Source organism: Lemur catta, chromosome 5, assembly GCF_020740605.2.
Source record: "Lemur catta isolate mLemCat1 chromosome 5, mLemCat1.pri, whole genome shotgun sequence".
NCBI lineage: Eukaryota > Metazoa > Chordata > Mammalia > Primates > Lemuridae > Lemur > Lemur catta.
This window is the reverse complement of record NC_059132.1, coordinates 25,288,926-25,315,506: the sequence shown is the minus strand read 5'-3', so window position 1 is coordinate 25,315,506 and position 26,581 is coordinate 25,288,926. Positions and strand designations below refer to the sequence as shown.

The 26,581-nt window shown below is 42.2% G+C and overlaps 1 protein-coding gene across 1 annotated transcript in view; it reads left to right on the top strand.

The window, feature by feature from the left end:
- Nucleotides 1-24,749, top strand: part of ITK (IL2 inducible T cell kinase) — a 66,416-nt gene extending 41,667 nt beyond the window's left edge. Inside the window, exons 8-17 of the mRNA XM_045551282.1 lie at nt 2,645-2,699; nt 9,599-9,681; nt 11,497-11,630; nt 12,003-12,077; nt 13,479-13,650; nt 14,091-14,307; nt 15,279-15,343; nt 15,434-15,552; nt 18,533-18,690; nt 22,163-24,749. Of these exons, the coding sequence (XP_045407238.1) occupies nt 2,645-2,699; nt 9,599-9,681; nt 11,497-11,630; nt 12,003-12,077; nt 13,479-13,650; nt 14,091-14,307; nt 15,279-15,343; nt 15,434-15,552; nt 18,533-18,690; nt 22,163-22,234 (1,150 nt within the window). The 3' untranslated portion in view covers nt 22,235-24,749. The remainder of the gene's footprint in view (nt 1-2,644; nt 2,700-9,598; nt 9,682-11,496; nt 11,631-12,002; nt 12,078-13,478; nt 13,651-14,090; nt 14,308-15,278; nt 15,344-15,433; nt 15,553-18,532; nt 18,691-22,162) is intronic.
- The last annotated feature ends 1,832 nt before the right edge of the window (nt 24,750-26,581 follow it).

The window sequence follows — 26,581 nt, the reverse complement described above, 5'->3', positions numbered from 1 at the left end:
AAAAGTCTATCTATATGTCTATTTAGAGGAACTGATAAGACAAATGTATAAAATGTCAGCAATTGGTTCATCTGGGTGAAGTGTATGTGGGACTTCATTTATAGTATTTTACAACTTTTCTGTAAGTTTGAAATTATTTAAAAATGAAAATGTTTTAAGTACTCAATATAAAATACCAAGGCTGAAGAATACAAGCTAATGAGGACTCCTATTAATGTATTAAGGGTTCTCAATAGTTCAAATGTGGTTACTTGTTGCTGAAATTCTGATAGATTCTGTAGGGAAGAGCTATCATTTTCTGAAGAGTCTCTCAACCTGAGACTTGTTTTGATCAAGTATGTGTGAACAGCCCTTCCCTTAGCTAGCAGATGAATCATCATCTCCAAGAATACTTGAGCTGGAGCGAAACACACATGAGCTATGCTTAACCAAAATCAAATTCCCTTTTTTTTTTTTAAATAGTCAATGCCTTTGGAGAAAAAAGAGTAGGCATGTATTTCAAATGATCATTAGGCTGGGTAGTTTTGTTTGTTTTTGCTTTTAATCAGAATCTCTTTGTTTATGATTACAGGCTCAAACTCCCAATTCCAACAGAATATAAAGCAATAGGGAATGGTGGAGTCTGGAGCACATAAAAAAATATATTGCCCCACCTAAAGGCATTTTAAGCCATTTTCTAAATAAAACTCTACACCATACAAATCCCTAGTGCCCTGTCTACACTGTGAGCTGTCAGTTTGCATTTTCCAGACTATAGATCTCAGTTGGAAAATAAAATGACAATGACTTACAAGCACACATTCAGATATTTAGTATGCAATATTTAGTATATACAGCTGGATATATAAAAGATAACCAGGATGATGACTTTTTATCCTTGAACTCAGTGTTGTCTAGTTTCAGGTGAGAGCTGCGTAAGAACTTAAAAATGTACCGCCTAGAAACATAATCATGAGTTGTTAAATTGATTGGATCAGATCTCCTGCCTTGGTTTGGAATCATGACCTTGGACAAGTTACTTTACTTTACCCTGTTTGAGCTCAAGATCCCTTCTCCATAAAGTGAAGGGTCACATGAGAGGAAGGCAGGCAAATCATAACACTCTTCCTGACATTCTTCTCCCATATACTGAACTCAGGTAGACATCACTTTTTTTTTTTTTTGACAGGGTCTTGCTCTGTTGCTGGAGTTAAAGTGCAGTGGCATCAACATAGCTCATTGTAACCTCCAAATCCTGGGCTCAAGTGATCCTCCTGCCTCAGTCTCCTGAGTAGCTGGGACTACAGGCATGTGCCACCATGCCCAGCTAATTTTTCTATTTTTTGTAGAGATGGGGTCTCACTGTATTGCTTAGGTTGGTCTTGAACTCCTGGCCTCAAGCAATCCTCCTGCCTCAGCCTCCCAAAGTGCCTGGGATTACAGAAGTGAGCCACAGTGCCCAGCCCAGACATCACTCTTTGATATAGTGACACTATTAACCACTCTGCCCAGACTGATGACAACCTTTTCAATGCACAACTCTAAGCAGTCACAACTAGCTGTTTGCAGCTTGCACATGAAATCAAGCCTATTTGCCAACCCTCAGTTAGATAATCTCTAGGCGCTCATGGAGGAATAAAATACGGTTCGGTCATATAATGTTCAAAAAGCTCAAGTGAACCCACTAATTGTCTTATTCATGGCTACTCTCAAATAGCCACACAGGTTTCCTTCCCCACTAGAACTTCTCTCCTCCTGGATTTATTAATTTTCGGAACTGTTAGCTGATGATCATTCTGCCTCCTCTTACCTAGTAAGTAGCCAGGGAGGCCAGGATGTGGCTCAAATATTGTTAACAACATAAAAAAATTTCATCCCTAAGAATTATTCATATTCTTCCTTACCACTTTTTAGTTGTTTTTCATGAGACACCAAAATTATAAAAATAATGAAATTACTTTGCAGAAAGTCTGGAAGACCAGGTTTAAAGAGGAAACTACTACAGTTGTTTTAAAAGGATATTTGCCAAACTTTCAAATTGGTATTACATTTTTATAGCTGTCTTAGCACCCTCATACTTATAAATACCCACTGACCTATGGAATGGAGAAGATGAATATTTTCTAAAACTTTATTTTGGAAAATTTCCAACACATGCAAGCTAAAGAAAATAGTATAATTAATCTCCATGTACCCAAACCCAGCTTCAATAATCATTAATATTTTGCTAATTCTGTTTCATTGTTCCTCTCCAGTTAAATATTTTACTACCTGGACTTGGATCATACCTTTACTTTTGAGTTTAAAAGCACTGGTAGAACTTTGGGAGGCCAAGGCAGGAGGATTTCTTGAGGCCAGGAGTTCAAGACCAGCCTGAACAAGAGGGAGACCTGTCTCTACAAAAAAATAGAAAAATTAGTCGGGTATGGTGGTGCGCACCTGTCATCCCAGGTGCTCAGGAGTAGGAGGATCGCTCGAGCCCGCTATGATGATGCCACTGCATTCTAGCCTAGGCGACAGAGCAAGACCCAGTCTCTAACAAAAAGGAAAAAAAAAACCACTGGTAGAAGCAGAACATGACCATAAGATTTTCTAGCATTATCTTTTGTAAGTAAATAATGAAACTTCAGAATGTCATTGACATATGACTTTTTCCTGCTTTCAGGTGGTACAATGAGAGTATCAGCCGAGACAAAGCTGAAAAACTTCTTTTGGACACAGTAAGTCTCCTTAACTTGTCTTTTGACCTAAAATAAAATGAATTGTACTGTTTTTTCAGTCATGCTGTGGTTTACGCCAATGCAGTGGGTTGACATGTTGGTTTAACAATGGTTTTCACGTCTGGTGAAAAGACGCTGGGAATTTATAGGACTAGCAAACCACAGGATAAGAAGCCTGGGCAGGGCTTGGTATTGCCATGCAAATGCCACCTTGCTGCAGTGTCTTTAACCCTGCGGTGATGGCGGAACTTGGGGAGCCATCCTACTTCTCTGTCTAGGTCAGGTTGGCTGTGACTCAGATTCTGCCTGGTTGAGCTGTGAGTCCAAAGGAAACATAGCATTTGTTTTAACTTATTTTTCATCAACAGTTTTTCTCTAAAGCCACATAGTATGAGTAGCAGGACTGATCTTACCCAGGATGTCAGGATTAAGGGAGAAAAGGAGGAGGAGAGAAAGCATGATATGGTGGGACAAGTACTGGGTTCTGGTCCCTGTTCTGTTACCAACTCAGTGTGTGCCTTTGGGGTCATCTCTTCTTTCTGGACCTCAGTTCCTCAATAAGTACAAGATGAGCATTGAACTAAATCAGGGATGACAACTACCCGGCACTCACGCTGTCACTCTGCTCCTGCTCCCTTGGCCCACGCAGCTGGTCACAGTCCATGCACTGGGACTCTATTGGGAAACAAGACAAACTCTGAAGAAGAGTGGGAGGATAATCTAAAATAAACTAAGATAAACTCCAAGACTGTTGGAAAAGATTTCATGGAGGAAAAGGAATCGGGCTGAGTCATTACTGGACTCTGGTTTCTCCTTGGTTCTGTATCAGCTCAGCATTTAATTAGTTCCTGTGCTTCCCTATAGACCACACATTAGAATTGCTGGGAAATGGTTAAAAATACAGATTCCTGGGTCCCACTCCAATCTACAGAATCAGAATCTCCAGAGTTCATTCCTGGGAATCTTTATTTTCTCAAGTTGAACTGACGACACATAGGTAGCCAGCTCAATACCTGGGTCTCCCCAGCCTGTGTTATTGGACAACATAGTAAAACTTGACTAATATGAACTAATTGGAAGGAGTGTAAAATTAATCAAAAACCTGAGTTATACTGTGTTTAAACAAGTGCACTTTTGTTCTTTTCAATCACACATTGCTTGATGAAGTCTATGGAGCATGTAAAACAGCCCACATTAATAACTAGCTAAAGATGATTCCTAATTTATAGCAGTTCTTTTGAGGTATTTAAGTATATTTTGCTTGCTTGGGCAGTTGAAACATTCCTCTTTACTCATATTTTGAACTACTTTACCAAATTCTCTTCTCCTTCTTAGGTAAATATGAAGGCAAATGTCAAAGGGTCCCAATCAGATTTAGCCCAGATTTGGATAGCTAGAATTTAATGACATTATCTTACTATTTTTCACTTTTCTTGTATGCTGTTTGAAACAATAGTTGCATTGTTTCTAGGTGTATCTTCTTGTCTAGCAAGTAGAGGACTCGTAAGAGATGGATTGATTCATTTCACTTTATTAGCTTAAGTTCCTGGTGTATTGCCCCATACATATTTCCCCACTAGAATATAAACCCTTTATCTTATTCCTGTTGTACCCAGGTACCCAAACTGTATCTAGAACAAAATAGTTGCTCAATAAATATTTGTTGAATGAATGAATATATCAAATGCCTAATAAATGTTTCATAATTAACAAGTAAGCTCAAGGAGGATCTGGCTGGTCATGAGCAACATTAGGGGAGCTTTTTAAAAATACCAACTCCTGGGCTTCAGGCCTACCCAATCAGAACTTCTAGAGGTAGCACCCAGGTGATTCTGGGACATACTAAAGTTTGGGAACCACTGAAAAGCATCTCCTAACGTGTCCTATCAATTCTTCGAATGTTGCCTCCTCCAAGAAGCCCCTCATGCCTTCCCTCCCCCTGGCTGTGGATCATGGTTTTTCTTGCCTTTAAACCCTTACGGAGTGATGTTATTACTTTTCCAGTGGCTCTGTTCTCACTCTGCCTTGGATCTCAACAGTTTCTCTTCTGCCTTAACCCACCCTTGCAAGCAGGTACTCTGTAACTCACTTAGAATACCCTGTGGCATCTCGCACATTGAGTGACCTGAATTTCAGACAGGAGGCTTATCTAAGGCATGGGTTTATCATATTTCCATGATTCTGTCACTAAAGATGCAATATTGACTTAATAATAGGTTAGTTTCAAGAGAAGAAAAAAAACACCTCCGGAATGAAAGATGGCTATATGCCAGAGACGCTCTTAAAGCGTAATGCAGCATCACAAGGCTATGAATTATCAGTCCATCTTTCCACAATAACTTACCCTGTGTGTTGAGATTATCTTCTGAAAGGTCACCTTCAAATTACATGGACAGAATGAAAGAAATAGACTCTTAACACAACCAACATGTCTCAGATGAAGATAGACAATGGAATAATTACTTCCAGCAGATAATATACCACAGCATGTAATAATAATGGAATCATTTGTTATTATTATTAGCTATTATTAACTTAATAACTATCAGGTCCTCATTCTGGTATTGTATTCCAGAAGCTGTTCTATGCACTTTAATTCTCCCAACAACCTTACAGAGTTTTTTACAGATGAGGAAGTTGAAGCTCTTGCATTGAATCAGAGAACATCTGGAATTCACAAAATTATAGGCTGCTAGGATTCTTTTTAAAGAGCATCTGGTTCATCTCCTTTGTATTACAGGCAAGAAAACTGGGACGAGTTCAGAAAGGGAAATCAGTGGCATAATCTGGACTAAAGCAGGGATGCTTCCTCATATACACATGCGCGCGCGCGCACACACACACACACACACACACACACACACACACACAGTTAATAAGAGAATACATAAATTGCTTTCTATTCTCCCATCCCACCAGGGTGAAACATGTATTTCACCTCCTTATCATGATTTTTTTTTTTGCCATTTATTTTTCTAGATTAAGTAGTAAAAGGCAAACTGAAACCTTGGGTATATCCAAGGGAGCAAGGACCCCCTCTGGCTGCATTGCACGGGCCAGTGCCCCTTGCAAGGCAGTGGTGAGTAATGTCCCTCGAGTCACTGGTGTTCTCAGTGGTTGTGACTTCCTCTGAGCTCCGTGCAGGAAGTCGGTGATAAAGCACATGCTGAATGCCTCAATTTCCTCAGAACTCTTGGCTGCCTCAGCCCCCAAACAGTTTCCTGTCCCTGTCACTGAGTGCCACCCAGAGCAACCAAGATGAAGGGAGAGGGAGCTTCAGGGAAGCTGAGGTTCCATACTCAGCAGAGCTGACTGCAGACCTCACCTCTCCTTTTTCTGATTTCTGTGGACTATTTACTCTTGTTAACATTCAATAGCTGAGCCCAGCTCTAATGACAATTTCTTTTTTCAGAAAAGCAATAGCTTCTTTGAAAGATTAACAACAAAAGCAATAACAAAACATTCTTAATTAGATGGGAGAGATATTCACACGCCCATCTTCACAGTTGATAAACTTCTAATCTTTTTGGTCTGTTTCTTCCCCTTTAGAAAAAAATTACATATTCAGATAAAATCTGCCTCTGTTGAAGTTTTGTTTCTTCCTGCCTTGAGGTTAATCTGTCACATTTCAATGAGGCAAGAGCAAAAGCTACATTATTCGGCAAATGGGGAAAAACTAGGAAGACAAGCTATGCTACATGTAACACGTGGATGAATATCACAAACACGATTTTGAGCAAAGGAATCCAGACCCTATACACATACACACACACACACACACACACACACACACACACAAATTCTGATATGTGCTACAACTTGGATGAACCTTGAAAACAATGTGCTAAACGAAAGAAGCCCATCACAAAAGACCACATATTATGTGATTCCATTTATGTGAAATGCCTGTAAAAGGCAAATCCATGGAGGCAGAAAAAATATTAGTGTGGCAGGAGTGGAAATGGGACTAAGGTTTCTTTTTGGAATAATGAAAATATTCTAAACTTAGGTTATGATGATGGTTGCACAACTCTAAATTTACTAAAAATCATTGAATTGTACACTGAAATGGGAGAATTTTTGGTATATAAATTATGCTTCAAAAGCTATTTTTAAAAACTAAATGAACTAATCTGGGGTTTTTGATGCACCATAAATCACCTTAACTTCAGAGATTGAATAAACTACTGACCCCAAAGGGAGGAAAAAGAATCTGACTTTTGAAAAATCAAGTTTTTTTTTAAAGGATTATTTCTAAGCAAAAGTTTAAAAGGTCTTCAATGTTTCATTGAACAGTTTCCATTCGTAAGTGAGAGGAGGTAAGTAAGAATCTGGTTAGATCTCTTGTGTCCTCAGCATGCCTGAGATCCTGCACAGAGCACACTGTGCAGAATAGTTCCAAGTTCCACAGGGAGGTTGACAATGGGCACAAGATCAGGTTATTATTTTCCAAAGATTTATAACTCATTCTCTTGAATTTAAAAAAAACTATGAAATATGAAATAATTAAAGTAAACTCAGTATGTGCAAAAGATAGAATACTAAGACCATTTCAGGTCATCTCAGAAAAAAAACAAATGTAGTAACTTTCTTCATCTTCCTCAATTCTTCCCCAGCAGCCAGGGCAGCCCAAGCTGAAAAGCAGACATCAATCTTCAGCTTCAAATTCCAAAATAGACTTCTGAAACTCCCAGCAAAGATAAGAGGAGTTTGAGAGTTTCAAAAGTCTAAGTATTTGGCTGGGCACGGTGGCTCACGCCTGTAATCCTAGCACTCTGGGAGGCCGAGGCGGGTGGATTGCTCGAGGTCAGGAGTTCGAGACCAGCCTGAGCAAGAGTGAGACCCTGTCTCTACTAAAAAATAGAAAGAAATTATCTGGCCAACTAAAAAATATATATATATATATAAAAAATTAGCTGGGCATGGTGGCACATGCCTGTAGTCCCAGCTACTCGGGAGGCTGAGACAGTAGGATTGCTTAAGCCCAGGAATGTGAGGTTGCTATGAGCTAGGCTGGAGCAACGGCACTCTCTCTAGCCAGGGCAACAAAGCAACACTCTGCCTCAAAAAAAAAAAAAAAAAAAAAAAAGTCTAAGTATTTAATACTGAAATGCAGAGTTTGTGTGGCAAACATAAACATAGGTTTAGTGAGAATGCACAATGATATAAGAGCCAATTGTCCCCCAAACCCACCCCCTGCAGCATTAGGGCCAAGTACGGGAAGCAGGTTATGACTCTGCACAAGGATGAGCTTTCTATCAGCACTGTTCTGGGAGACAGGGACCACTTGTCAGGACTGTTACAAAGAGGAGATGCATGTTCATTTAAGTCAGTGGGTCACAAACCTGGGTGCCAGTAAGAATCACACAGCAAACTTTTAAAAAGTTCAGGTTCCAGGGTCCCGGTCCTGGAGATTCTTAGTGCATAGGTACAGAACGGAGGAGCATGGACAAATGTTTGTTGTTGTTTAATTTTGACTTAGTTTGTGTTTTAGATTCTTCAGGTGATTTGATGATCGACAAAGTTAGAAACACACGGGTTTAGGGAATTGCATTAGCTCAGTGGTTCCCAACGAGGGGTGAGTTTATCTTGCAGAGGACATTTGGCAAAGTCTGAGATCTAGAAAGTAGAGGCTAGGGATGCTACTAAATATCCCATAATGTGCAGGACAACCCCCCACAGCAAAGGATTACTGGGCCCAAAATGTCAATAGTGCCAAGGTTGGGATAACACTGGGATAGATCATCTTTATAAGATACTTTATAACCCAGAGATTCTAAAATTCAAACAAGTAGCATTACTTGTAGTGTGTGTATGTGTGTGTGTGTGTTTGCTTGTGCAACAACCCACCTTTGCAGTTGGGGGACAGAGGGACTTGTGTTGTTCTAGATTCTATATACTTTGTTCCATATGCCACAAGTGTATGTCCTCCACACAAGGATCCTGTCTAACTCTGACGTTTACTTGGGGCCCTCACTATGTCTAATAATAGGCTTTACAAATGTTACCAGAGCAGATTCACAGGGGTAGGAACAGAGTGTTAGACATGAAGTACTTATTTCAGACTTTTTAATTTCCATCAGGAATGAATAAACGGGTATGTCCATTTGCTTGTGATTATTCATCAGTGTCAACAAAATTGTCAGGGTGGTGAAAGGTACATTCTCAGGGTGCTCCCTTCCTCCTACCCACCTCATGAAACTAGGAGCTTGATCTTCTTGCTCCTTCTGTCCTGCAGTAAAATCAGCACTCTGTAAAGGGCCTAAGGAAATATATTCCCATCAAAGAACTGATGAAGTTTTCAGGACAGGTAGTTGTGTGTCCTTGTGGGGGAATAATGATGTGGCTTCTGACACCCACAGAACTGAGGCCTCATGGAGTGGTGGATTGAGCGTGGGCTTTGCTCGCATGCCGAAGTGGAAGGCTCACTAGAAACCACATGTCCTCCCTGTCACCTCTGAGAAAACCCAGGCCAGGGAGATCAAGGACAGGTCACTTACTAGTCGTGGGTCGTGGGAGCACCACTTAAGCTCTCTGGCACTCAGTGTCCTCACTGGTGATTGAGGATGACAATATCTAGCTCGCAGTGTCACAGTAAGGGTTGGAAAACATCTGTAAAGAGTCTGGCACATGGTGAGCTCTAAAAGGGCACAGCTCATGTCTGTCTGTCTTCGTTCATGGCTAACGTCAGCACGCGAACAGTCCCCGCCCTGTGTAGGAATTTAGGAAATATCTATTGGTTGATAGGACACATGAAACGGTTCCATTATCACTGAAAGTCTGCTCTGTGCCAAACTGGATTGCAGTATCTCCTCCTTCTGCGGGCAAGAAAGCGGAGCTGGGGGCATGAGCCTGGTTGCATGAGATCACTACCCTTCCATTCTCTCTGACCATCCCAGGGCAAAGAAGGAGCCTTCATGGTACGAGATTCCAGGACTCCAGGGACATACACCGTGTCTGTTTTCACCAAGGCTATCGTAAGGTATGGTGCTAACTCAGCTCAGCAAATGGGGAGGGACAACTCTGAACTGGGTGAGGGATGGGTCACACACAACACACTCAGACCGTGTGAGAGGTAAAGCCTCGCTGGAAACGATATGCTCTCCCTGTCCCCTCTGACAAAACCGAGGCCAGGGAGATCAAGGACAAAACTGAAGAGGCTTAGTTAGAAAGGAACAGAGCTGGAGGTGGATGCCAGGCCCTCTTCCCAGTGAGGATCCCTGATTTCAGAGCTCTGAAGCAATAAAATACTTGGCCCTGTATAGGATGAGTGTATAATTTAATACATAGAGTAACAGAGAAGATATTTCCAACTGGAAGTAAAAATACGTGAAATCCAGTTCTGGCTCTGTATAAAACTACCTACCATTCATCAAGTCCTTGCTATACGCCGGAACTTTATAGACCCTTTCCAATCCTAAGAAGCCCTGAAGGCAGGTGTTGCTCGGCTCATTTTACACAGAAGAAACTGAGGCTCAAAGAGTTGATGGCACTTCCCTAAGGCAATGGGGCTAAAGTGGCCAAGCCACATTCACGCTCCAGCCAAGCTGACTGCGAGACCCCCACGGCTTGTCTGCCCCTCTCTGGAGCTCACTTTCCTTCTCTGTAAAATGATGTCTAAGAGCATATCTAGGTCTCAAATGCTTTTCTGATTAGAAAATCAGTAAGAGCTAAGCAGCTTGGCAATGCCCACAGTGCAGTAAGAATTCATGGAAGAGAAAAATAGTTTTTAAGGTGTTCTCAGGGAATATTTTGTGAAAGACTTGAGGACATGAGCAAGGGCCAGAGCAAAGGCAGGTTCAGACAGGGGCAAAGAGGGAGGCACCATCCAGGTCTGGGGAGGAACACAGAGGGGCTGTGCATCTGCCGGGGCCGGGAGACAGTGAGGAGAGTGACCTGAAACCTACAAGGTGTGATGGACAAGGAATGAGAGAGAAAGTCTGTGTTGGGGCTCCCAAGACCACCCCTAGGCTCACTCAGAGAACTCCCAGGACTAAAGCTTATTACAGCAAAGGGATACGAAACAAAATCAGCAACGGGAAAAGGCACGTGGGGCAGAGTCCAGAGGAAAGCAAGAACAAGCTTCCAAAAGTCCTTTTCCAGTAGAGTCACACGGGACGTGCTTAATTCCTCCAGCAAGGAGTCGTGACAACACATGTAGAGTATTGTCTACCAGGAGAGCTCATGAGAGACTCAGCGCCCAGGGATTTTATCGAAGGCTGGTTCTGCAGACACCCTCTGCCTAACACATACTAAAATTCTAGACTCCCAGAAGGAAAGTAGGTGTTCAGCATAAAGCACGTTTTAGGGAATGGTGAGAGCCCTCCCGAAATCCAGGTTCCCAAACACCAGCCAAAGGGTTATGGTGCAAGCAGGCCTTTCTAAGGATAACAATTAGGCCTGCTATGTTAATTCTTCATGGCACAAAGTCAGGTAAGTATGAAGGGGTTAGAGAGGCTTCCTCAACATATGCTGACAAAATAATTCACAAAGCAGGGATGTTAAACGTATAGCACATATAATACCATGCCCCCATTTTGTAGCAATGGGGGAAACATCACCAATCCATCATAGCACTGCTGCCAACTGGGTCTAGATGCAAACTCAGAGTCCTTCTTAACACAGCAGCGAGGCATTCAGGGCCAACCTATCAAGACTGACATGCAAGTTGAAATCTATCTGCCATCCTTGTGAGAGGTCACAAAACCAAGATAATAAGAATCTAATACTAGTAGACATCTTTGTGTCTCCGCATTGCTTCTTAATAATCACCACATTTATGTTTCGTTTGTTTAAGCGAGAACAACCCCTGTATCAAGCATTATCACATCAAAGAAACAAATGACAATCCTAAGCGATACTATGTGGCTGAAAAATATGTGTTTGATTCTATCCCTCTTCTCATCAATTATCACCAACATAATGGAGGAGGTAAGTTCTAGAGAACAAAGGGGGTACCCTCAAAGGGAACTTGGGGAAAAGTGACAAAAGTGCAGCCTGTTTTCTTCCTGACCATAAATAATAACTAAACATACAAATAGGAAAGGATGTCATATATCTGATTATATATGTTCCATTAACAAACTCTAGTATGGAAATCGTGGGATTTTATCACCTGCCAGACACCCGTGCTTATGAATCTTCTCAAAGAGGCTGTGATATATCAGTGATTGGGACTTGAGATTTGTTTTCTAGAATAAAAGTAGCTTTTGCATCAGATTTTTTTTCTTTTCTGGTGATTTAAGTTAGACGGTTGCTACAGCAAAGCCCTAACCCCTGCCTTTGGCTTTTTGATCAACCCAGGCCTGGTCACTCGGCTCCGGTATCCAGTTTGTTCCTGGAGGCAGACAGCCCCCATCAAGGCAGGGCTGAGATACGGTGAGCAAAATGATCGGGAATGTAAACCCATGGCCCTAAACTCTACATGGACTTTCTATGTGCCTCCCTGTTCCCCAGACTTCAAATGACCATTGAAACAAGTATCCTATATATCTGGAGCGGGCAGCACTGATGAACATTTACAATGTGTGTGAGTGAGAGAAGTGCATATATTCGCATAAGCACATCTATCTAGGCCAAAGCAATGGCCACTGGTTTTAGTAAAAGGTGCACTAATGAAGTGTTTATTGAGCACCGACTTTGTACAAAGCACTCTACTAAATGCTATTAGAAAAACGTTAGACACAATGCCTTAGCAACGTGTTTCCAACTATCTTCTAGAACTTCTCCATCATGTAGTTGGTGTGGTATGGGTCTACTGCAACGGCTGTAAGCTGGCAGCATCCAGAAGTGTTTGTTTGCACAACAGAGTGTTGAGATTTTTTTTTAATGCCTTTAGGCAGGGCATGCATCTCCAGGGCTATAGCCCTTACTGTGCCTTCTTACTCTAAGCAACTGCTTCACCCACTTGGGATTACCTGTGGACTCTGAGTTTGTATTTCCTTGGTGTAAACTGTGTGCTGCTTGAGAAGGCAGCTACTCTAATTTTCATTTTGTATCTCCTAGATTGGTGACCCTCAAACTTCAGTGTGCATCAAAGTCCCCTGGAATACTTATTAAAAATATAGGCTCCTGGACCTTACCCAACACTTACCAAAACACAGTCCCTGATGTCAGGGTCCTAGAGTCTACATTTTAAATAAGTGTCCAGTGATTTTGACCCAGGTGGTCAGAGGGCAATACTTTGAGAAACACTGCCATGGGTTTCTTCGTCCTTAACCAGCACCATGTCGGCATATAGTAGGTGCTCAGTACTGTCTACCGTCGAGTCTCTGCTTCAAACAGGTAGAAATCTGGCTATTTGTGGTACCAGACCAAGCACTGGGGAAGGATAATGCCTCTCTAGCCTCCCTATGAAAATAAGGATATTCTAATATCTGTAGAATCCTAATGTCTCCGTGCTGAGTGGAATCTCAGAGATTAGCTGGTTGGCCCAATCATTTTGTCAATAAGAAAATTGAGCCTTGGATCCTTTTATTAGTTTATAGAACATTCATTGAGAGCCTCCCATGTGCCAAACACTGTGCTAGATCCTGTCTTCTCTTTGAATCCACCTAACTCTCTAACCTCCACCATTGCTAAGGCCTAGCTGAGTGCTGTGTATGTAGTGTACGTAGTGGGTGCTCTTGATGAATGAATGAATGATCAGCTCAAAGGAAATTTGCTCTGTGTGAAAAATGACAATGCTGTCCTAAAATGCTAGGTAGGGCTACCTAGTCCCTGGGTAGCCCTATATTTCACTACTTGCCGACCCTGGAAAACCCTCTCTCTCTCTTCCAGGGAAATGGGTGATCGATCCCTCGGAGCTCACTTTTGTGCAGGAGATTGGCAGTGGGCAGTTTGGGCTGGTGCATCTTGGCTACTGGCTCAACAAGGACAAGGTGGCCATCAAAACCATTCAGGAAGGGGCTATGTCAGAAGAGGACTTCATAGAGGAGGCTGAAGTCATGATGTGAGTGGTCAAAACAAGGGATGCAGACACCCTGTGTTCTTTCAATACCATTCTAATGCCATGTGGTGCCACCTCCCTGTTCTAATCCCAGCAATGTCTTCCTATTGCACAGAGAATAAAACCAAACTCCTCACCATGGGCGGCAAGGCCCGCCGTGGTCTGGCCCTGCCCACTTCCCCGTCTCAGCTCCTACCCATTTTTCCTTTGGTCCACAACATGCCAGCCACGCTGGCCTCTGTTCATCTACACTCACCAGCTGACTCCCTGCCGTCCGTCAAGTCTCAGCTCCAGTGATATATTTTTGTTTTAGGAGGGAATGGATTTTGTTTTCAAAGCCATGAGTTGGACACAGCGGCCACCGGCTATTTTGGTGCCATAAAATGTTCAGCACTTTTGGGAGACTGAGTTTGGGCCAATTCATTCTTGCCTTTTTCCTCCAGGAAACTCTCTCACCCCAAACTGGTCCAGCTGTATGGGGTGTGCCTGGAGCAAGCCCCCATCTGCCTGGTGTTTGAGTTCATGGAGCACGGCTGCCTGTCGGATTACCTGCGCAGCCAGCGGGGACTCTTTGCCGCGGAGACCCTGCTGGGCATGTGTCTGGACGTGTGTGAGGGCATGGCCTACCTGGAAGAGGCGTGTGTCATCCACAGAGACTTGGTACGAGCGTGCACAGCGGACACCCGTGGGTCCAGGTTGACAGGGCACATCCCACAGAATGGTAGTGCTACCAAAACTGGGGACACGTTAATAAATAACAAATCACAGGCCATCTCCTTTCCTCTTTCAACTTCTTCCTTCCTCCACCCACTTTGAGGGGTCCTAGTGGGAAAGTGCTTCATGAGAACTCAGATCTGGGCTCTAATCCCAGCCCTACCTCTAACTTTCACCTTCTGCATTTCAGTTTACAATCTTCTGCAATGGAGCTAACAGCCACTCCTTCTTAACCTCTCTGTGCCTCAGTTTCCTCCTGCCAAAATGAGGGAAATGGACAAGCACAGTTTGTCTCAAAGTGTTATCCAAGGATCTACCAACATCACATTGGAGTAACACTTCAGCTACTCTCAGAATCTCTGGTGGCTGGGATTCACGAATATTCATTTTAACACACTGCCCCTCTGCGATTTGTATGCATGTTAAAATCTGAAACACACTGAAATCTTTTATCTCTAAGGACTCTTCCAATGCAATGTTCTGTGATATGCATCAGAGATCGACCAGGTACTCTCCCTATTGAGGGGTAGTTTTAAGAGGATTAACAACCTCAAAACATTCTTACTTTAGTCAAATGGGAGATGCTTTCTTCCCATCACCCCTAAAGTTAACGTTTCCTATCAGGTCAAGTGGCACTAGAGCCCATAATTGTTTAGACAACACTATGGTTTTCCCTTCTAATTAGGATCCAGGAATGAAGATAAACTTACTTATTCCAATAATGGAACTTATACATTCAACTTTCTAGTTAATTCCCACAGGCAGTTATGAAGCGTAATGCACGTTTGTGAAGCTCCTCAATGCCCTTGTACCACATACCCAGTAAAGCAAAGGCCTGTGATTATAGGAGACTCCTTAATTACTGATTACCCATCAACAGTTTTCCTTGTCCTTTTGTTCACCTGTCTCCTCTCCAGGCTGCCCGAAATTGTTTGGTGGGAGAAAACCAAGTCATCAAGGTGTCGGACTTCGGGATGACAAGGTAAAACAGGCGTGTGGGGCCAGCAAAGTCTCAGGAATGGGACTCAGGCCTCCGGAACATTCTGACCTTCTCCCTCCACTCTCTTCCCAGGTTTGTTCTTGATGATCAATACACCAGTTCCACAGGCACCAAATTCCCAGTGAAGTGGGCATCCCCAGAAGTTTTCTCTTTCAGCCGCTACAGCAGCAAGTCGGACGTGTGGTCATTTGGTGAGTGCCATCCTGGCCCGACCCCCGCACGGTCTGGGACTGCAGGCCAGCTGTTTCCTCTGTCCAGTGCAGGCAACTCTGCTCACCTTGAACTTGTATTGTGAGGGCAGCCCACTGGCGCTCTGTGTAAGAGTGGCCCTGGAATATACGAAGAGGCTCTCATTATTGTATTTATTCTTGGAGATATATGAAATAGGAGAGGGTGGGTAAAAATAAAAGTGGAAACAGCATTCTGGTGGCAGCTGCTGTGAGGTCAAAGTCTAGAAGAGTGAGGAGATTTGAATATGAGCTTCTTGAAGGCAGGGATCATGCTTTTGTCCAACACTATATTTCCTCACTTAACCCTCAATAAGTATTTTACTCATTCATTCAACAACAATTTGCTCAGCATCGATTACATCCCAGGGGCTAACCTCAGTGCTGAGAATGCAATGGTACATGGTATAGAAAAGACTTCTAGCCTCTTGGAGCTAAATTTTTAGAGGGGAGGAAAGACAGATAACAATCACATAAACAAACTGACATATAGACGATAAAGTCATGCAGTAAAGAAAGAAACTATAAATAAAATAAGACAGTAATGGGATAGAGTGAATGGAATGGAGAGAGGGTCTGCTTTGAATGGCATGGTCTGGGAAGGCCTCTCTAAGGAGGGGAGTCTTGAGCAGTGGCTTGAGTGATTAGAGGGAGCTGTCACCATTCGAAGAGCCAGGGAACAGTGTCCCTGACGGAGGGACCAGCAAGTGCAAAAGCTTGGGGTGTCTAAAGAACAGGGGCTACTGACTCAGTGCAAGAACAGTAGGCAATGAAGTTGGCAGGCCCTGGTAAGGAATTAGAATTTCTGAAGAGTGTAAGTGGGCAAGTGAATGAATGGAGGAATGAATGATGTTGGTGTAGCTAAATGTCCTTGCTGGATTTGTCATGCCACCCTAAGTCATTAAGCACAAAAATATACCAGACCACCTTTTGGATGTGGATTACAAGAAGGGTTATACTTTGGACAGGAACGGCTTGAGGGTTGATTTGACCATCCTGTATGAAGGAAGGGTTTACTAAGGGTTTACTAGCAGTAGAAACCAGGAGGAAGATGGCTAATTAAATCTCTTAGGAGGAAAATAATGAGTTTCAAAATCTTCAGCACCTTAGAACATCCATCTCCAGGTGCCAAGTGGTTTGTTAATTATCATTCCTGATCAGTTCCTTAAAACAGTTCCCCAATTCACCAGGCCCAGCTGCTACTTTGTTAGCCAGTTTTAAGTGACAGAAGGAACTTGGAAGACATTGCTCTGACAGCATTCTTGGACGACTCTCCTCTCCGCAGTGTGATAACCAGGAAGTTAGGGCTGCCGTGCAGCCGTCTCTCTGTGAGTGATGAAACTGATCACACTGCGCCCAGCCAGGGCCCTGTGAAGACATATCTGGAGCAATGACCACTTTGGCACATTTGCCTTCTGACCTGAACGGGGTTTATTCAGCCACAGGGTGTCAGCCTGGGAATTTTCTGCTGCATCTTATCATGAGAGGGTTGGGCTGAAATTTATCCCTGCCTAGGATGTGTTATTTGAAGAGTCCAGAGATAAGGTTGGTAGATGGGTGCAGAATAGAAAGGATTCAGTGAAGAAAGTGAGAGAAAACCGGGGTGGCCGCCTGAGCAACGGAAACATGAGTGGGCTGAGAGCTCCGTGGCTGCCTCTGTCCATTGGACTTCGTCATCCTCTTAACTTTGTGCCCTAATTAACTGTGTGCTGCTTTGAGCAAGTAATCTCTTTGGGCCTCACTCAGTTTTCTCCTGTGTGCATTAGAAGGTTTGTATTAAGTATTAAGGCATTTGCTTTCAAACTGTTTTAGCAGCAGTCCCAATTTTCAAGAGAAATCTCACTAGAAATCCTGGCATCTTGGGGTGATGAGCATTCTTATTTATGGTGGGGTTCTGAATTTCCAACTCCTGAGACACCTCTAAGGACCCTCTGGAAATTCTGGTCCACTGGGTCTGGGCTGGGACCCAGGAATCTGATCTTTGAACAGACGTCTGAGATGATTGTTATTCAGGTGTTTGTAGGATCATACCTTGGGAAACTCTGCCCTAAGGTTCATACTAGGGCAGAGTTACTAGAATATACTTTGAAAAGCTCTGGGGTACGTGATCTGCTATCTCCCTTCCTGCTCTGACAGCCTATGACTGTACTAGCACATGATAAAGCTGGGTGTGACATTTCTACCAAGGGCAGAAGAGGAAAACAGATTCACTCAGAAGTCAAAAATAGACAACCCAAAGATGTGTTTTGCTTGGTCTACACAGTATTTATATTTTTTAACTCTCAATTTCTTTTTTTTTTTTAAGGCAGCATGAAAATGAGGTTTATTGAGGAGAGAGAGATAGGATTATAGGGCAAGAGCAAGGTATAGGTTTACAGAGCATGACACATATGCCACAGACGGGAGCTAGACCCGTTGTCACAGCAAAGGGAGAACAAAAGGAAGGGCACAAAAAGGGCTTACCTCTCAATTTCTGACTTCTTTTAGAACATTAGAAGATGTGACAATCCTGAGCCCTCATTTCCGTGTGTCATACTTTGGCTGACACCAAATCATAGCTGTCCCCTTAAGATAGAATTTTTGATCTCCAGTTTTCCACAGTCCTCACCAGTCCCTATTGGTCACATCTCACCCATTCCATTCATTTACGTCATGTGTGTAGACATTTGAGTTTAAGTCCCCTGCGACTTTTAGTCGTAGACTTTGACTTAGATATAACAAAGGACTGAGCTTGAAAATCCTTCTCCACTCAGAAGGCCGGGAAATTACAGTTCTTCAAAAACAGGACAGGCACAATAAGCCTCAGTTGGGCTTGACGATGTACTCCTGCAGGTAGGGACTTGAATGCTAATGCCAAGGAGGCTGTAATTTCTCCAGGTAGGTTTGTTTGTTTGATATTGTGGGCCTTTGTCACTAGCTGTGCTGTGCTCGTCTTTTCCCACAGGCGTGCTGATGTGGGAGGTCTTCAGCGAAGGCAAAATCCCATATGAAAACCGAAGCAACTCAGAGGTGGTGGAAGACATCAGTACCGGATTTCGGTTATACAAGCCCCGACTGGCCTCCTCGCATATCTACCAGATCATGAATCATTGCTGGAAAGAGGTCAGTAGAGGAAGTGGTTTGCCCCTGCGTTATAATATACAATTTCAGGGCCTGCTCCCTTCCCTAGAAAAAACAACTGTCTTAGAAAGATAAGGCTGCAAGGATGACTAAAATCGATTAGCAAAATGTAACTTTAAGGGTCTTTATTATTATTATTTTTTTTAGAGACAGTCTTGCTCTGTCACTCAGAATGGAGTGGAGTGGTACAATCATAGCTCACTGCTACCTCAAACTCCTGGACTCAAATGATCCTCCTGCCTCAGCCTCCTGAATAGCTGGGACTATAGGCGTGTGCCACCACGTCTGGATAATATTTTTATTTTCATGTTTTTATAGAGACAGGGTCTCACTGTGTTGTCCAGGCTGGTCTCAAACTCCGGTGCTCAAGTGATCCTCCCACCTCAGCCTCCCAAAATGCTGGGATTACAGGCGTGAGCCACCACACCTGGCCTCTAAGGGTCTATTAACTGGATAGATTCCCCAGTCCTAACAGAGCTAACAGCAACCTAAAATATTACTCAGTTTGCTACATAATGTCACAAACCGTAAGCATAGCTCCAGAGAGGAGGTGAGGTGAGGCCTATGTCAGCTCCCTCCTCGATTTTCTGAGAAGAAAAATCTGTGACATCCTAAAACCATTAAAAGTACATGAGGTTAGTTGTATAAATTGGGGAACAGAAGTTCACTTGTGCTATGAAAATGTTAAAAAACAATTTAATTAAGGTTTATTTTATTCATTCAACAATTCAGAATGGTGAGCCACTTACCTCATACCCACCTGGACAGCTCAGTTACCCTGTGCTTGGGTCATAGGCCGTGCCTCGAGCACATCAGTATGAGTCTTAGATGGCCTTGGATGAGTTAGAACATTGTAAATTTCAGCCAATGTGGAAAGTTGCCGAAATAGTTAATAAAAATTCTGGTCATTGAAGGACAACAAGGTAGAAGGCAAAAAATAATAAAACACTTGGATTTTATCTAAGCGTTACCATTTCTTTATCATGAATCTTGGACAATTCTCTGAATTTCCTTTTTCTTTCCAGTAAGAGAATTAAATAATGCTTGGTCTGTAAGTTCATAGAGCTTTTATAATCAGAAACAAAGAAACAAACAATAAAGACATCCACAAGGGCACAAAATAAATCTTGTCCGCTTCATAAGGATGAACCACTATAATGATGACTGACATTCGGTTGGCAATTATTTTTTCTCTTTTAACTTTTATTGATTTTTTAAAAATTAATAGGCTTTATTTTTTAGAAGTTTCAGATTTACAGAAAAATTGAGCAAAAAGTACAGAGTTCCCATATACCCTCCTCCCCTGTACACAGTTTCTCATTTATTAACATTTTGCATGAGTGTGGTACAAGTCTTATAATTAAGGAACCTCTGTTAATACATTAGTATTAACTAAAGTCCATAGTTTACATTGAGGTTCACTCCTTGTGCTGGAAAATTCTATGGGCTTTGACCAATGCACAATGCCATGTATCTACCCTTACGGTATAGAATAATTTCACAGCCATAAAAATCCCCTGTGCTCCACCTATATATCCCTCCCTCCCATCCCCAAACTGCTGGCAACTGCTGATCTTTTTACTGTCTCCCTACTTTTGCCTTTTCCAGAAGGTCATATAATTGGAATCCTACAGTATGTAGCCTTTTCAGGCTAACTTCCTTCACTCAGTAACATGCATTTAAGATTCCTCCATGTATTTTCATGGCTTGATAGCTTATTTCTTTTTATCACTAAATGTTCCATTGCATGGCTATACTACATTTGTTTATCCATTTTGCCTACTGAAGTAAATCTTGGTTGCTTTCAGTTTTTAACAATTATGAATAAAGCTACTATAAACGTTTATGTGCAGGTTTTTGTTTGGACATAAATTTTCAACTCGATTGGGCAAATGCCTAGGAGTGTGATTGCTGGATCATATGGCAAGACTATGTTTAACTTTGTAAGAAACTGCCAGAATGTCTTCCAAAGTAGCTATACCATTTTGCATTCCCACCAGCAACGAGAGTTCCTCGTCGGCATTTGTTGCGTTGGATTTCAGAGGTTCTGATAGATGTGTAGTGATATTTCATTGTTGTTTTACTTTGCATTTTCCTAATGACATATGATGTTAAGAGTATTTTCATATGCTTGTTGGCCATCTGTATATCTTCTTGGTGATATCTGTTTGGATCTTTTGCCCATTTTTCAATTGTGTTGTTTATTTTGTTGGGTTTTAAGAGTTCTTTGTATATTTTGAATACAAGTTCTTTATCAGATATGTGGTTTTTTTTTTGCAAATATTTTCTTCTAGTCTGTGGCTTGTATTCTCATTCTTTTGACAGTGTGTTTCACAGAGCAGACATCTTTAATTTTAACAAAGTTCAACATCAATTTATTCATTCATGAATTGTGCTTTTGGTGTTGTATTTAAAAACTTCATTGCCCAGCCCAGTGTCACCCGGATTTTCTCCTCTGTTATCTTATGGAAGTTTTATAGTTCTGCATTTTACATTTAGGTGTATGATCCACTTTGAGTTAATTTTTCTGAAAGGTGTAAGGTCATTGTTTTATAAATGGATGTCTGATTATTCCAGTACTGTTTGTTGAAAAGATTACGCTTTATCCTTTGATCCTTTTTTAAGGATCAGTTTACTAGATTTATATGGGTCTATATCTGGGCTCCAGTCTATTCCATTGATATGTTTATTTATTCTTTCACTAATACCACACTGTCGTGATTACTGTAGCCTTAAAATAAGTCCCGAAGCCAGGGAGGGTCAGTCCTCCAGCTCTATTCTTTTCCTTCAATATTAGGTTGGCTATTCTTGGTCTTTTTACCTCTCCGTTACAAACTTTAGAGTCAGTTTGTCAGTATCCACCAAATAACTTGCAGAGATTTTGGTTAGGATTGTGTTGAATCTATAGATCAAGTGGGAAAGAATTGATGTCTTAACACCACAGAGTCTTTCTATCCAAGAACGTGAAATATCTCCCCATTTATTTAGATCTTCTTTGATTTCTTTCGTTAGAATTTTATATTTTCCTCATACAGATCCAGTACATATTTTGTGAGATTTATAACTCAACATTCCATTTGGGGGGTATTCTTTAGCATTAATTTATGATGCATTTTTATATGTGATTTATTTAATTCTCAAAACAATTTCATGAGGTAGATACTATTATTATCAACCATTTTTACAGATAACAAAACTGAGGTTCAAAGAGATTAAGTAACCTGCTCAATGTCACACAGCTAATGAGGGGTAAAGCTGAGATTTAAACTAGGCCATCTGACTCCAGAATACTTGCTGTTAACAACTTATGGAAATCTGTATGGAATACAATCTATATGGAAGGATGTTTAAAAAAATCAGCAGAGGATACTGCTATTAAATTCTGGTTTGCTTTGGACTGACTTATGACACACACATACAGGGAACTCACAAAGTCCTTTGTTTCCTTCTCTAGAGACCGGAAGACCGGCCAGCCTTCTCCAGACTGTTGGGTCAACTGGCTGAAATCGCAGAATCAGGACTTTAGTAGAGACTCGGGGCCAGGCCACAGGCTGCAGAACCTGAACGAAGGAAGGACGTCCTCCTTCCCACAGAGCATTAGAAGCTGCCACCAGCCCAGGACTCTCCAGTGGCAGTGTGGCCTGTGGCGCCTGTCCCCAAGCTGCCACGGAGGCAGCACCTTGACTGCAGCTGGCAGCCAGGCCACAGGCAGCAGCGTCAGCCACAGAGCTGGGAGCCCAGCCAGGACAGAGGCGACGTCTCTGCCCTTCCTCCAGCCTCTTGTCATCTACGGTGCACAAACCTCAATCTGACAGCTTTCAGGCAACATTTCTTGCACTTCTTAGCAATAGGGAGAGACAGGGGTAGGATCCCGGATATTATTTTTATTATTATTTTAAACATGGATCTGAATTTTATGGTTCAAACCAACAGCACAGTATCCCTGGATATCAAATTTATTTGAACCAACAACACAGTATCCCAGGATATGGGGACAAGGGGAACAGGGACTATGACTCTTTTTCTAGAAAAAGCAGTGAGTTAACTAAGGTCAGAAAGATGCTGTCAGCCACAGCTTCCTGCCACAGAGGGTAGCAGAGCAGCTGCTCGCACAGGAAGCCGGGTTTTCTGAGAAGCCACTTTATGAGGTTTTATAGAGTACAGTGGGACCCCTCTCCTTCAAAGGAGCATGGTGAGCGCCACTGGATGGATCGGGGTGAGCCGTTCAGCTCCCATGGTTGGAGTGTTGGTATCTGATGTCTGGACAGGAACAAGGGGGCATCTGATGGGGGGAAACCAAGTGGTACCGAAAAAGGCCTTAGGTTTTACCACTCCAATGCTCATCTTCTGTACCACGCCATGCAGGGGACTGTGCCTCCTCTTCCGCACAGAATGCTTCCGCCGGCAGCCCAGGAGGAAATGGTGCTTCGGAGTACTGACTCTGGCAGATGACTGTTCATCCTTTGCTCCAGCCTCTGGGAATCAGCCCCCTCTCCGCACTATCCCACCCTCATCAATAGAGGGCAGCATTGTGTCGGTCAGTGTGGCATTGCAGAGACATCAAAGCTTGTTTAGGCCCCTAGGGTTTAGCAATTTAAAGGTTGAGACTTCAAGACTCCCGTTTTTGCTCCAACCATCTGGGTGGAAACAGTTAGATGCTGACTGAGGTGCTTCCAAGATGCACAAGGATGCCCACTGTCGACTGAGCATTTATGTATGCAAAGTAAATATGGTCATTAGGTACCGAGCTGGGTTTTTCACTGAGTTCACACCCCATGAGATAGTATTATTATTCCCATTTTACAGGTGATAGAACTGAGGCTTTAAAAAGCCAAGACACCTGCCCAAAGTGACAGAAACTAGGAAGTCTAGAGCCAGGATTCTAGCCCCAATCTGACTCCAATGCATAGATTCTTTATTCCTATTTGACACTGCCTCCTACTGAGAATGAAAGGGATTGCAGAGGAGATGAATACAGCGGAGGGCAAGGACATAAGAAACCAATGAAGTCAAAATGGAACCACCGGCAAGTAATGTTGCTTTTGCACATGCCATTGGCATTGGGTGTATGGCCCTTTAACTTGGAATAGGATCTTCTTTTTCCTCTTCTGTATCCTCACCTTGGTCATAGTTAATGACTTTGGAGTCACTCAGTTAATTAACCCTTTAATTCTCCCAACCCACTAAAGTCTTGCATGAAGCCATTTATAGATGAGCTTCAAAGCAGCTTTAAAAGATCTCCTGAAAAAGTATGAATGCTTCCTTTAATTATCATTCCAACTTTGAGCAGTAGTCTCCTTGGATATTTTGTGGGGAGGGATATTCCCTTATGTAAGAGAGATTTAATTTTCTTACAGTGCTCAGATAAAGCTTTTAGAGAAATTATTGGATGGAGTTGCAATTAGCTCTTTCTATATCATATAATATTTTGACTGGCTTGAGATTCAGATGCATAACTTTTAACTATAATTATTGTAAAATGGGGAGCCTCAAGATAAAACTCTGTCATTCAGAAGATGATCTACTCAACTTATCCAAAATTATCCTTGTTTACTTTTTAGCATTTTGTACATTCTCTTTTGGAACCCTTAATTAGAGATGATTTCTGGAACATTCAGCCTAGAAGAAAAACATTGGAATTGACTGATCTCTGTGGTCTGGTTTAGAAAATTCCCCACTACATAGTATTATCTTTTTTAAGCTCAGATTCATTGGGGCCTTAACTAAACATGTATAGATATTTCACCTCCTGGTGTCCTATCCCACAAAATGGGCTTCCTGCCTGGCTTTTTCCCTCTCACATTTTGTAAATGGTGCCCTGTGTTCACAGAGAATTCCCTTATACAAGGCTTTGGTTCTACTTGCATATTGTAGATTTTGCATTTTGTACCTTTTGTATTTATATTTGGATCAGATGAATATTTATTAATGTACAGTCACTGCTAGTGTTCAAACTAAAAATATTACAAATATCTCTTATCCTTTGTCGAGCACACAAAGTTAAAATCTGTACATAGCAAATAAAGCTGGGCTTTAATAAACATAGCATGTGTGGCCTGGGTTCCATATTTACACAAATGGCAAACTCTCAAAATTTTTCCTTAAGTAAAAATGGTTATATGGTTTCATCTTCCACAGAGAAGTAAAGACTACACATCATTCAACAACGTCAACTCAACAAGTAAATAGCAAATGCTCCCTATGTGTCATGCACTCGGCAGAGTATAGGTAACCCCATGGAAACAGTGATCAAAAAGGCATAGTCTTTACTTCCCAGTCTGGTCGAGAAGGCAGATATATAAACAAATAAAATGCTAATACAGCAATTAGAGCAACAACAGAAATATGGCCAAAGAAGAGAAGAGCCCAGAAAAAGTGATGGCACCTACCAGGGGAGGGCTGACATCAGGGGAAATATTTAGAGCCTTGCTACTTAAAGTGTGCCTGAAACAGCAGCAATAGCACCACCAGCTTGTGAGAAGTACAAATGCTCAGGCATCATCCTCACCTGCTGAACACGAATCTGCATTTTAACAAGATCCACAGGTAATCATACGCACATTAAAATTTGAGAAGCACTGTCACAGAGGATATAAGGTCAAACTCAGTTTTGAAGATGAATCATGGTTTTTTTTTAGGTAAGCAAGTGGGTGGAAATAAAAGAAATACTTTCCAGGTAGAGGGAACAGAATGTGCTGGGGAGCTATTATCAGTTCACTATTGCTGGAACATGAGAGAGAGAGAGTGTATGTGTGTTTTCTCGGCGAGGGTAAAGATGGTAGAAGAGTTGGCAAATTGAAACTGAGACTATAAATCTCGGCAAGGGCTATATTTGAAAAGACTAAGAAGTTGGAATTTCACCCTGTAGATAGAAAAGATGTCATTGCACAGGGAGAGAAGGTCAAATTTGCATTTAAAAACATATTCTGGCAGCGGTGTGGTGAGTGGATTTGAGAAAGGCAAAGCTGGTGGAAGAAAAATCAATTTGGAGATGATTTTTGCCTTGTTCACAGTACCAGATTATTGTTCATAGTCATTCACTGTCATCTGCTGTGTGGGTGACATATGGAAATTGTAATTCGAAGTTCTTCAGTCGCTGTTGGACAGCAATAAATAGCTTTTCTTCTCCGTCTTGAAATCTCAGTGAAATAAAGGCAGGGCTGTTCTAGCCTGGGTGTGTTGAGCACTCTGTACCTTTCACACCATCACATGCTCTTGTCCGTTGCAGGAACCAGCTCATGCACCAGTGGGCCACCAGGCATGGATGAGAAAAATCTGTGGCTTCCATTCAGTCCCTCCTTGGACTCACCTCTGGACTTGATTCCCACCAGCACATATTCCACACTAGAAATGTCTAAAGCAGGTTGGATAAACAGATCTGCTTTTCAGAGGATTCTTCCTGCAGACTTTACTCTCCTTGGAATCTTTTCACAAATGAGCCCACCATTCACGGGAAGAGACAGAACATAGCCCCTTCAGCAAGACGGGGAGTGTGTGTGTCAGCACGTGCCAAGGGAGCTGCACGTTCCCTAGTGACAGGGTTCAGGAGGGTGATCTGATCAGGAAGAGCAGGTTAGGGGTGAAGGCTGCATCTGCACAGTAAGCACGTGTTTTTACTTTAGAATATATTTAATATATTCATTTGCAGTGGCTTTAAGGGAGGTGCTAGAAATTTGGTGCACGAAAGTCCACTCCTCAGAGCCACCTCTCAGTGTCAGCACTAGGGGTGTGTATGAGCACGTCTACAACGACTTTGAGATTCTCCCCAAGGCATAATGCATAGTTGGTCTGTACGATAACAGAATCATGCCGATACCGTCTGGAGTTTTAGAGATGTTTCAACTACTATCGCTCTTTGTTAAGCATAGGATCT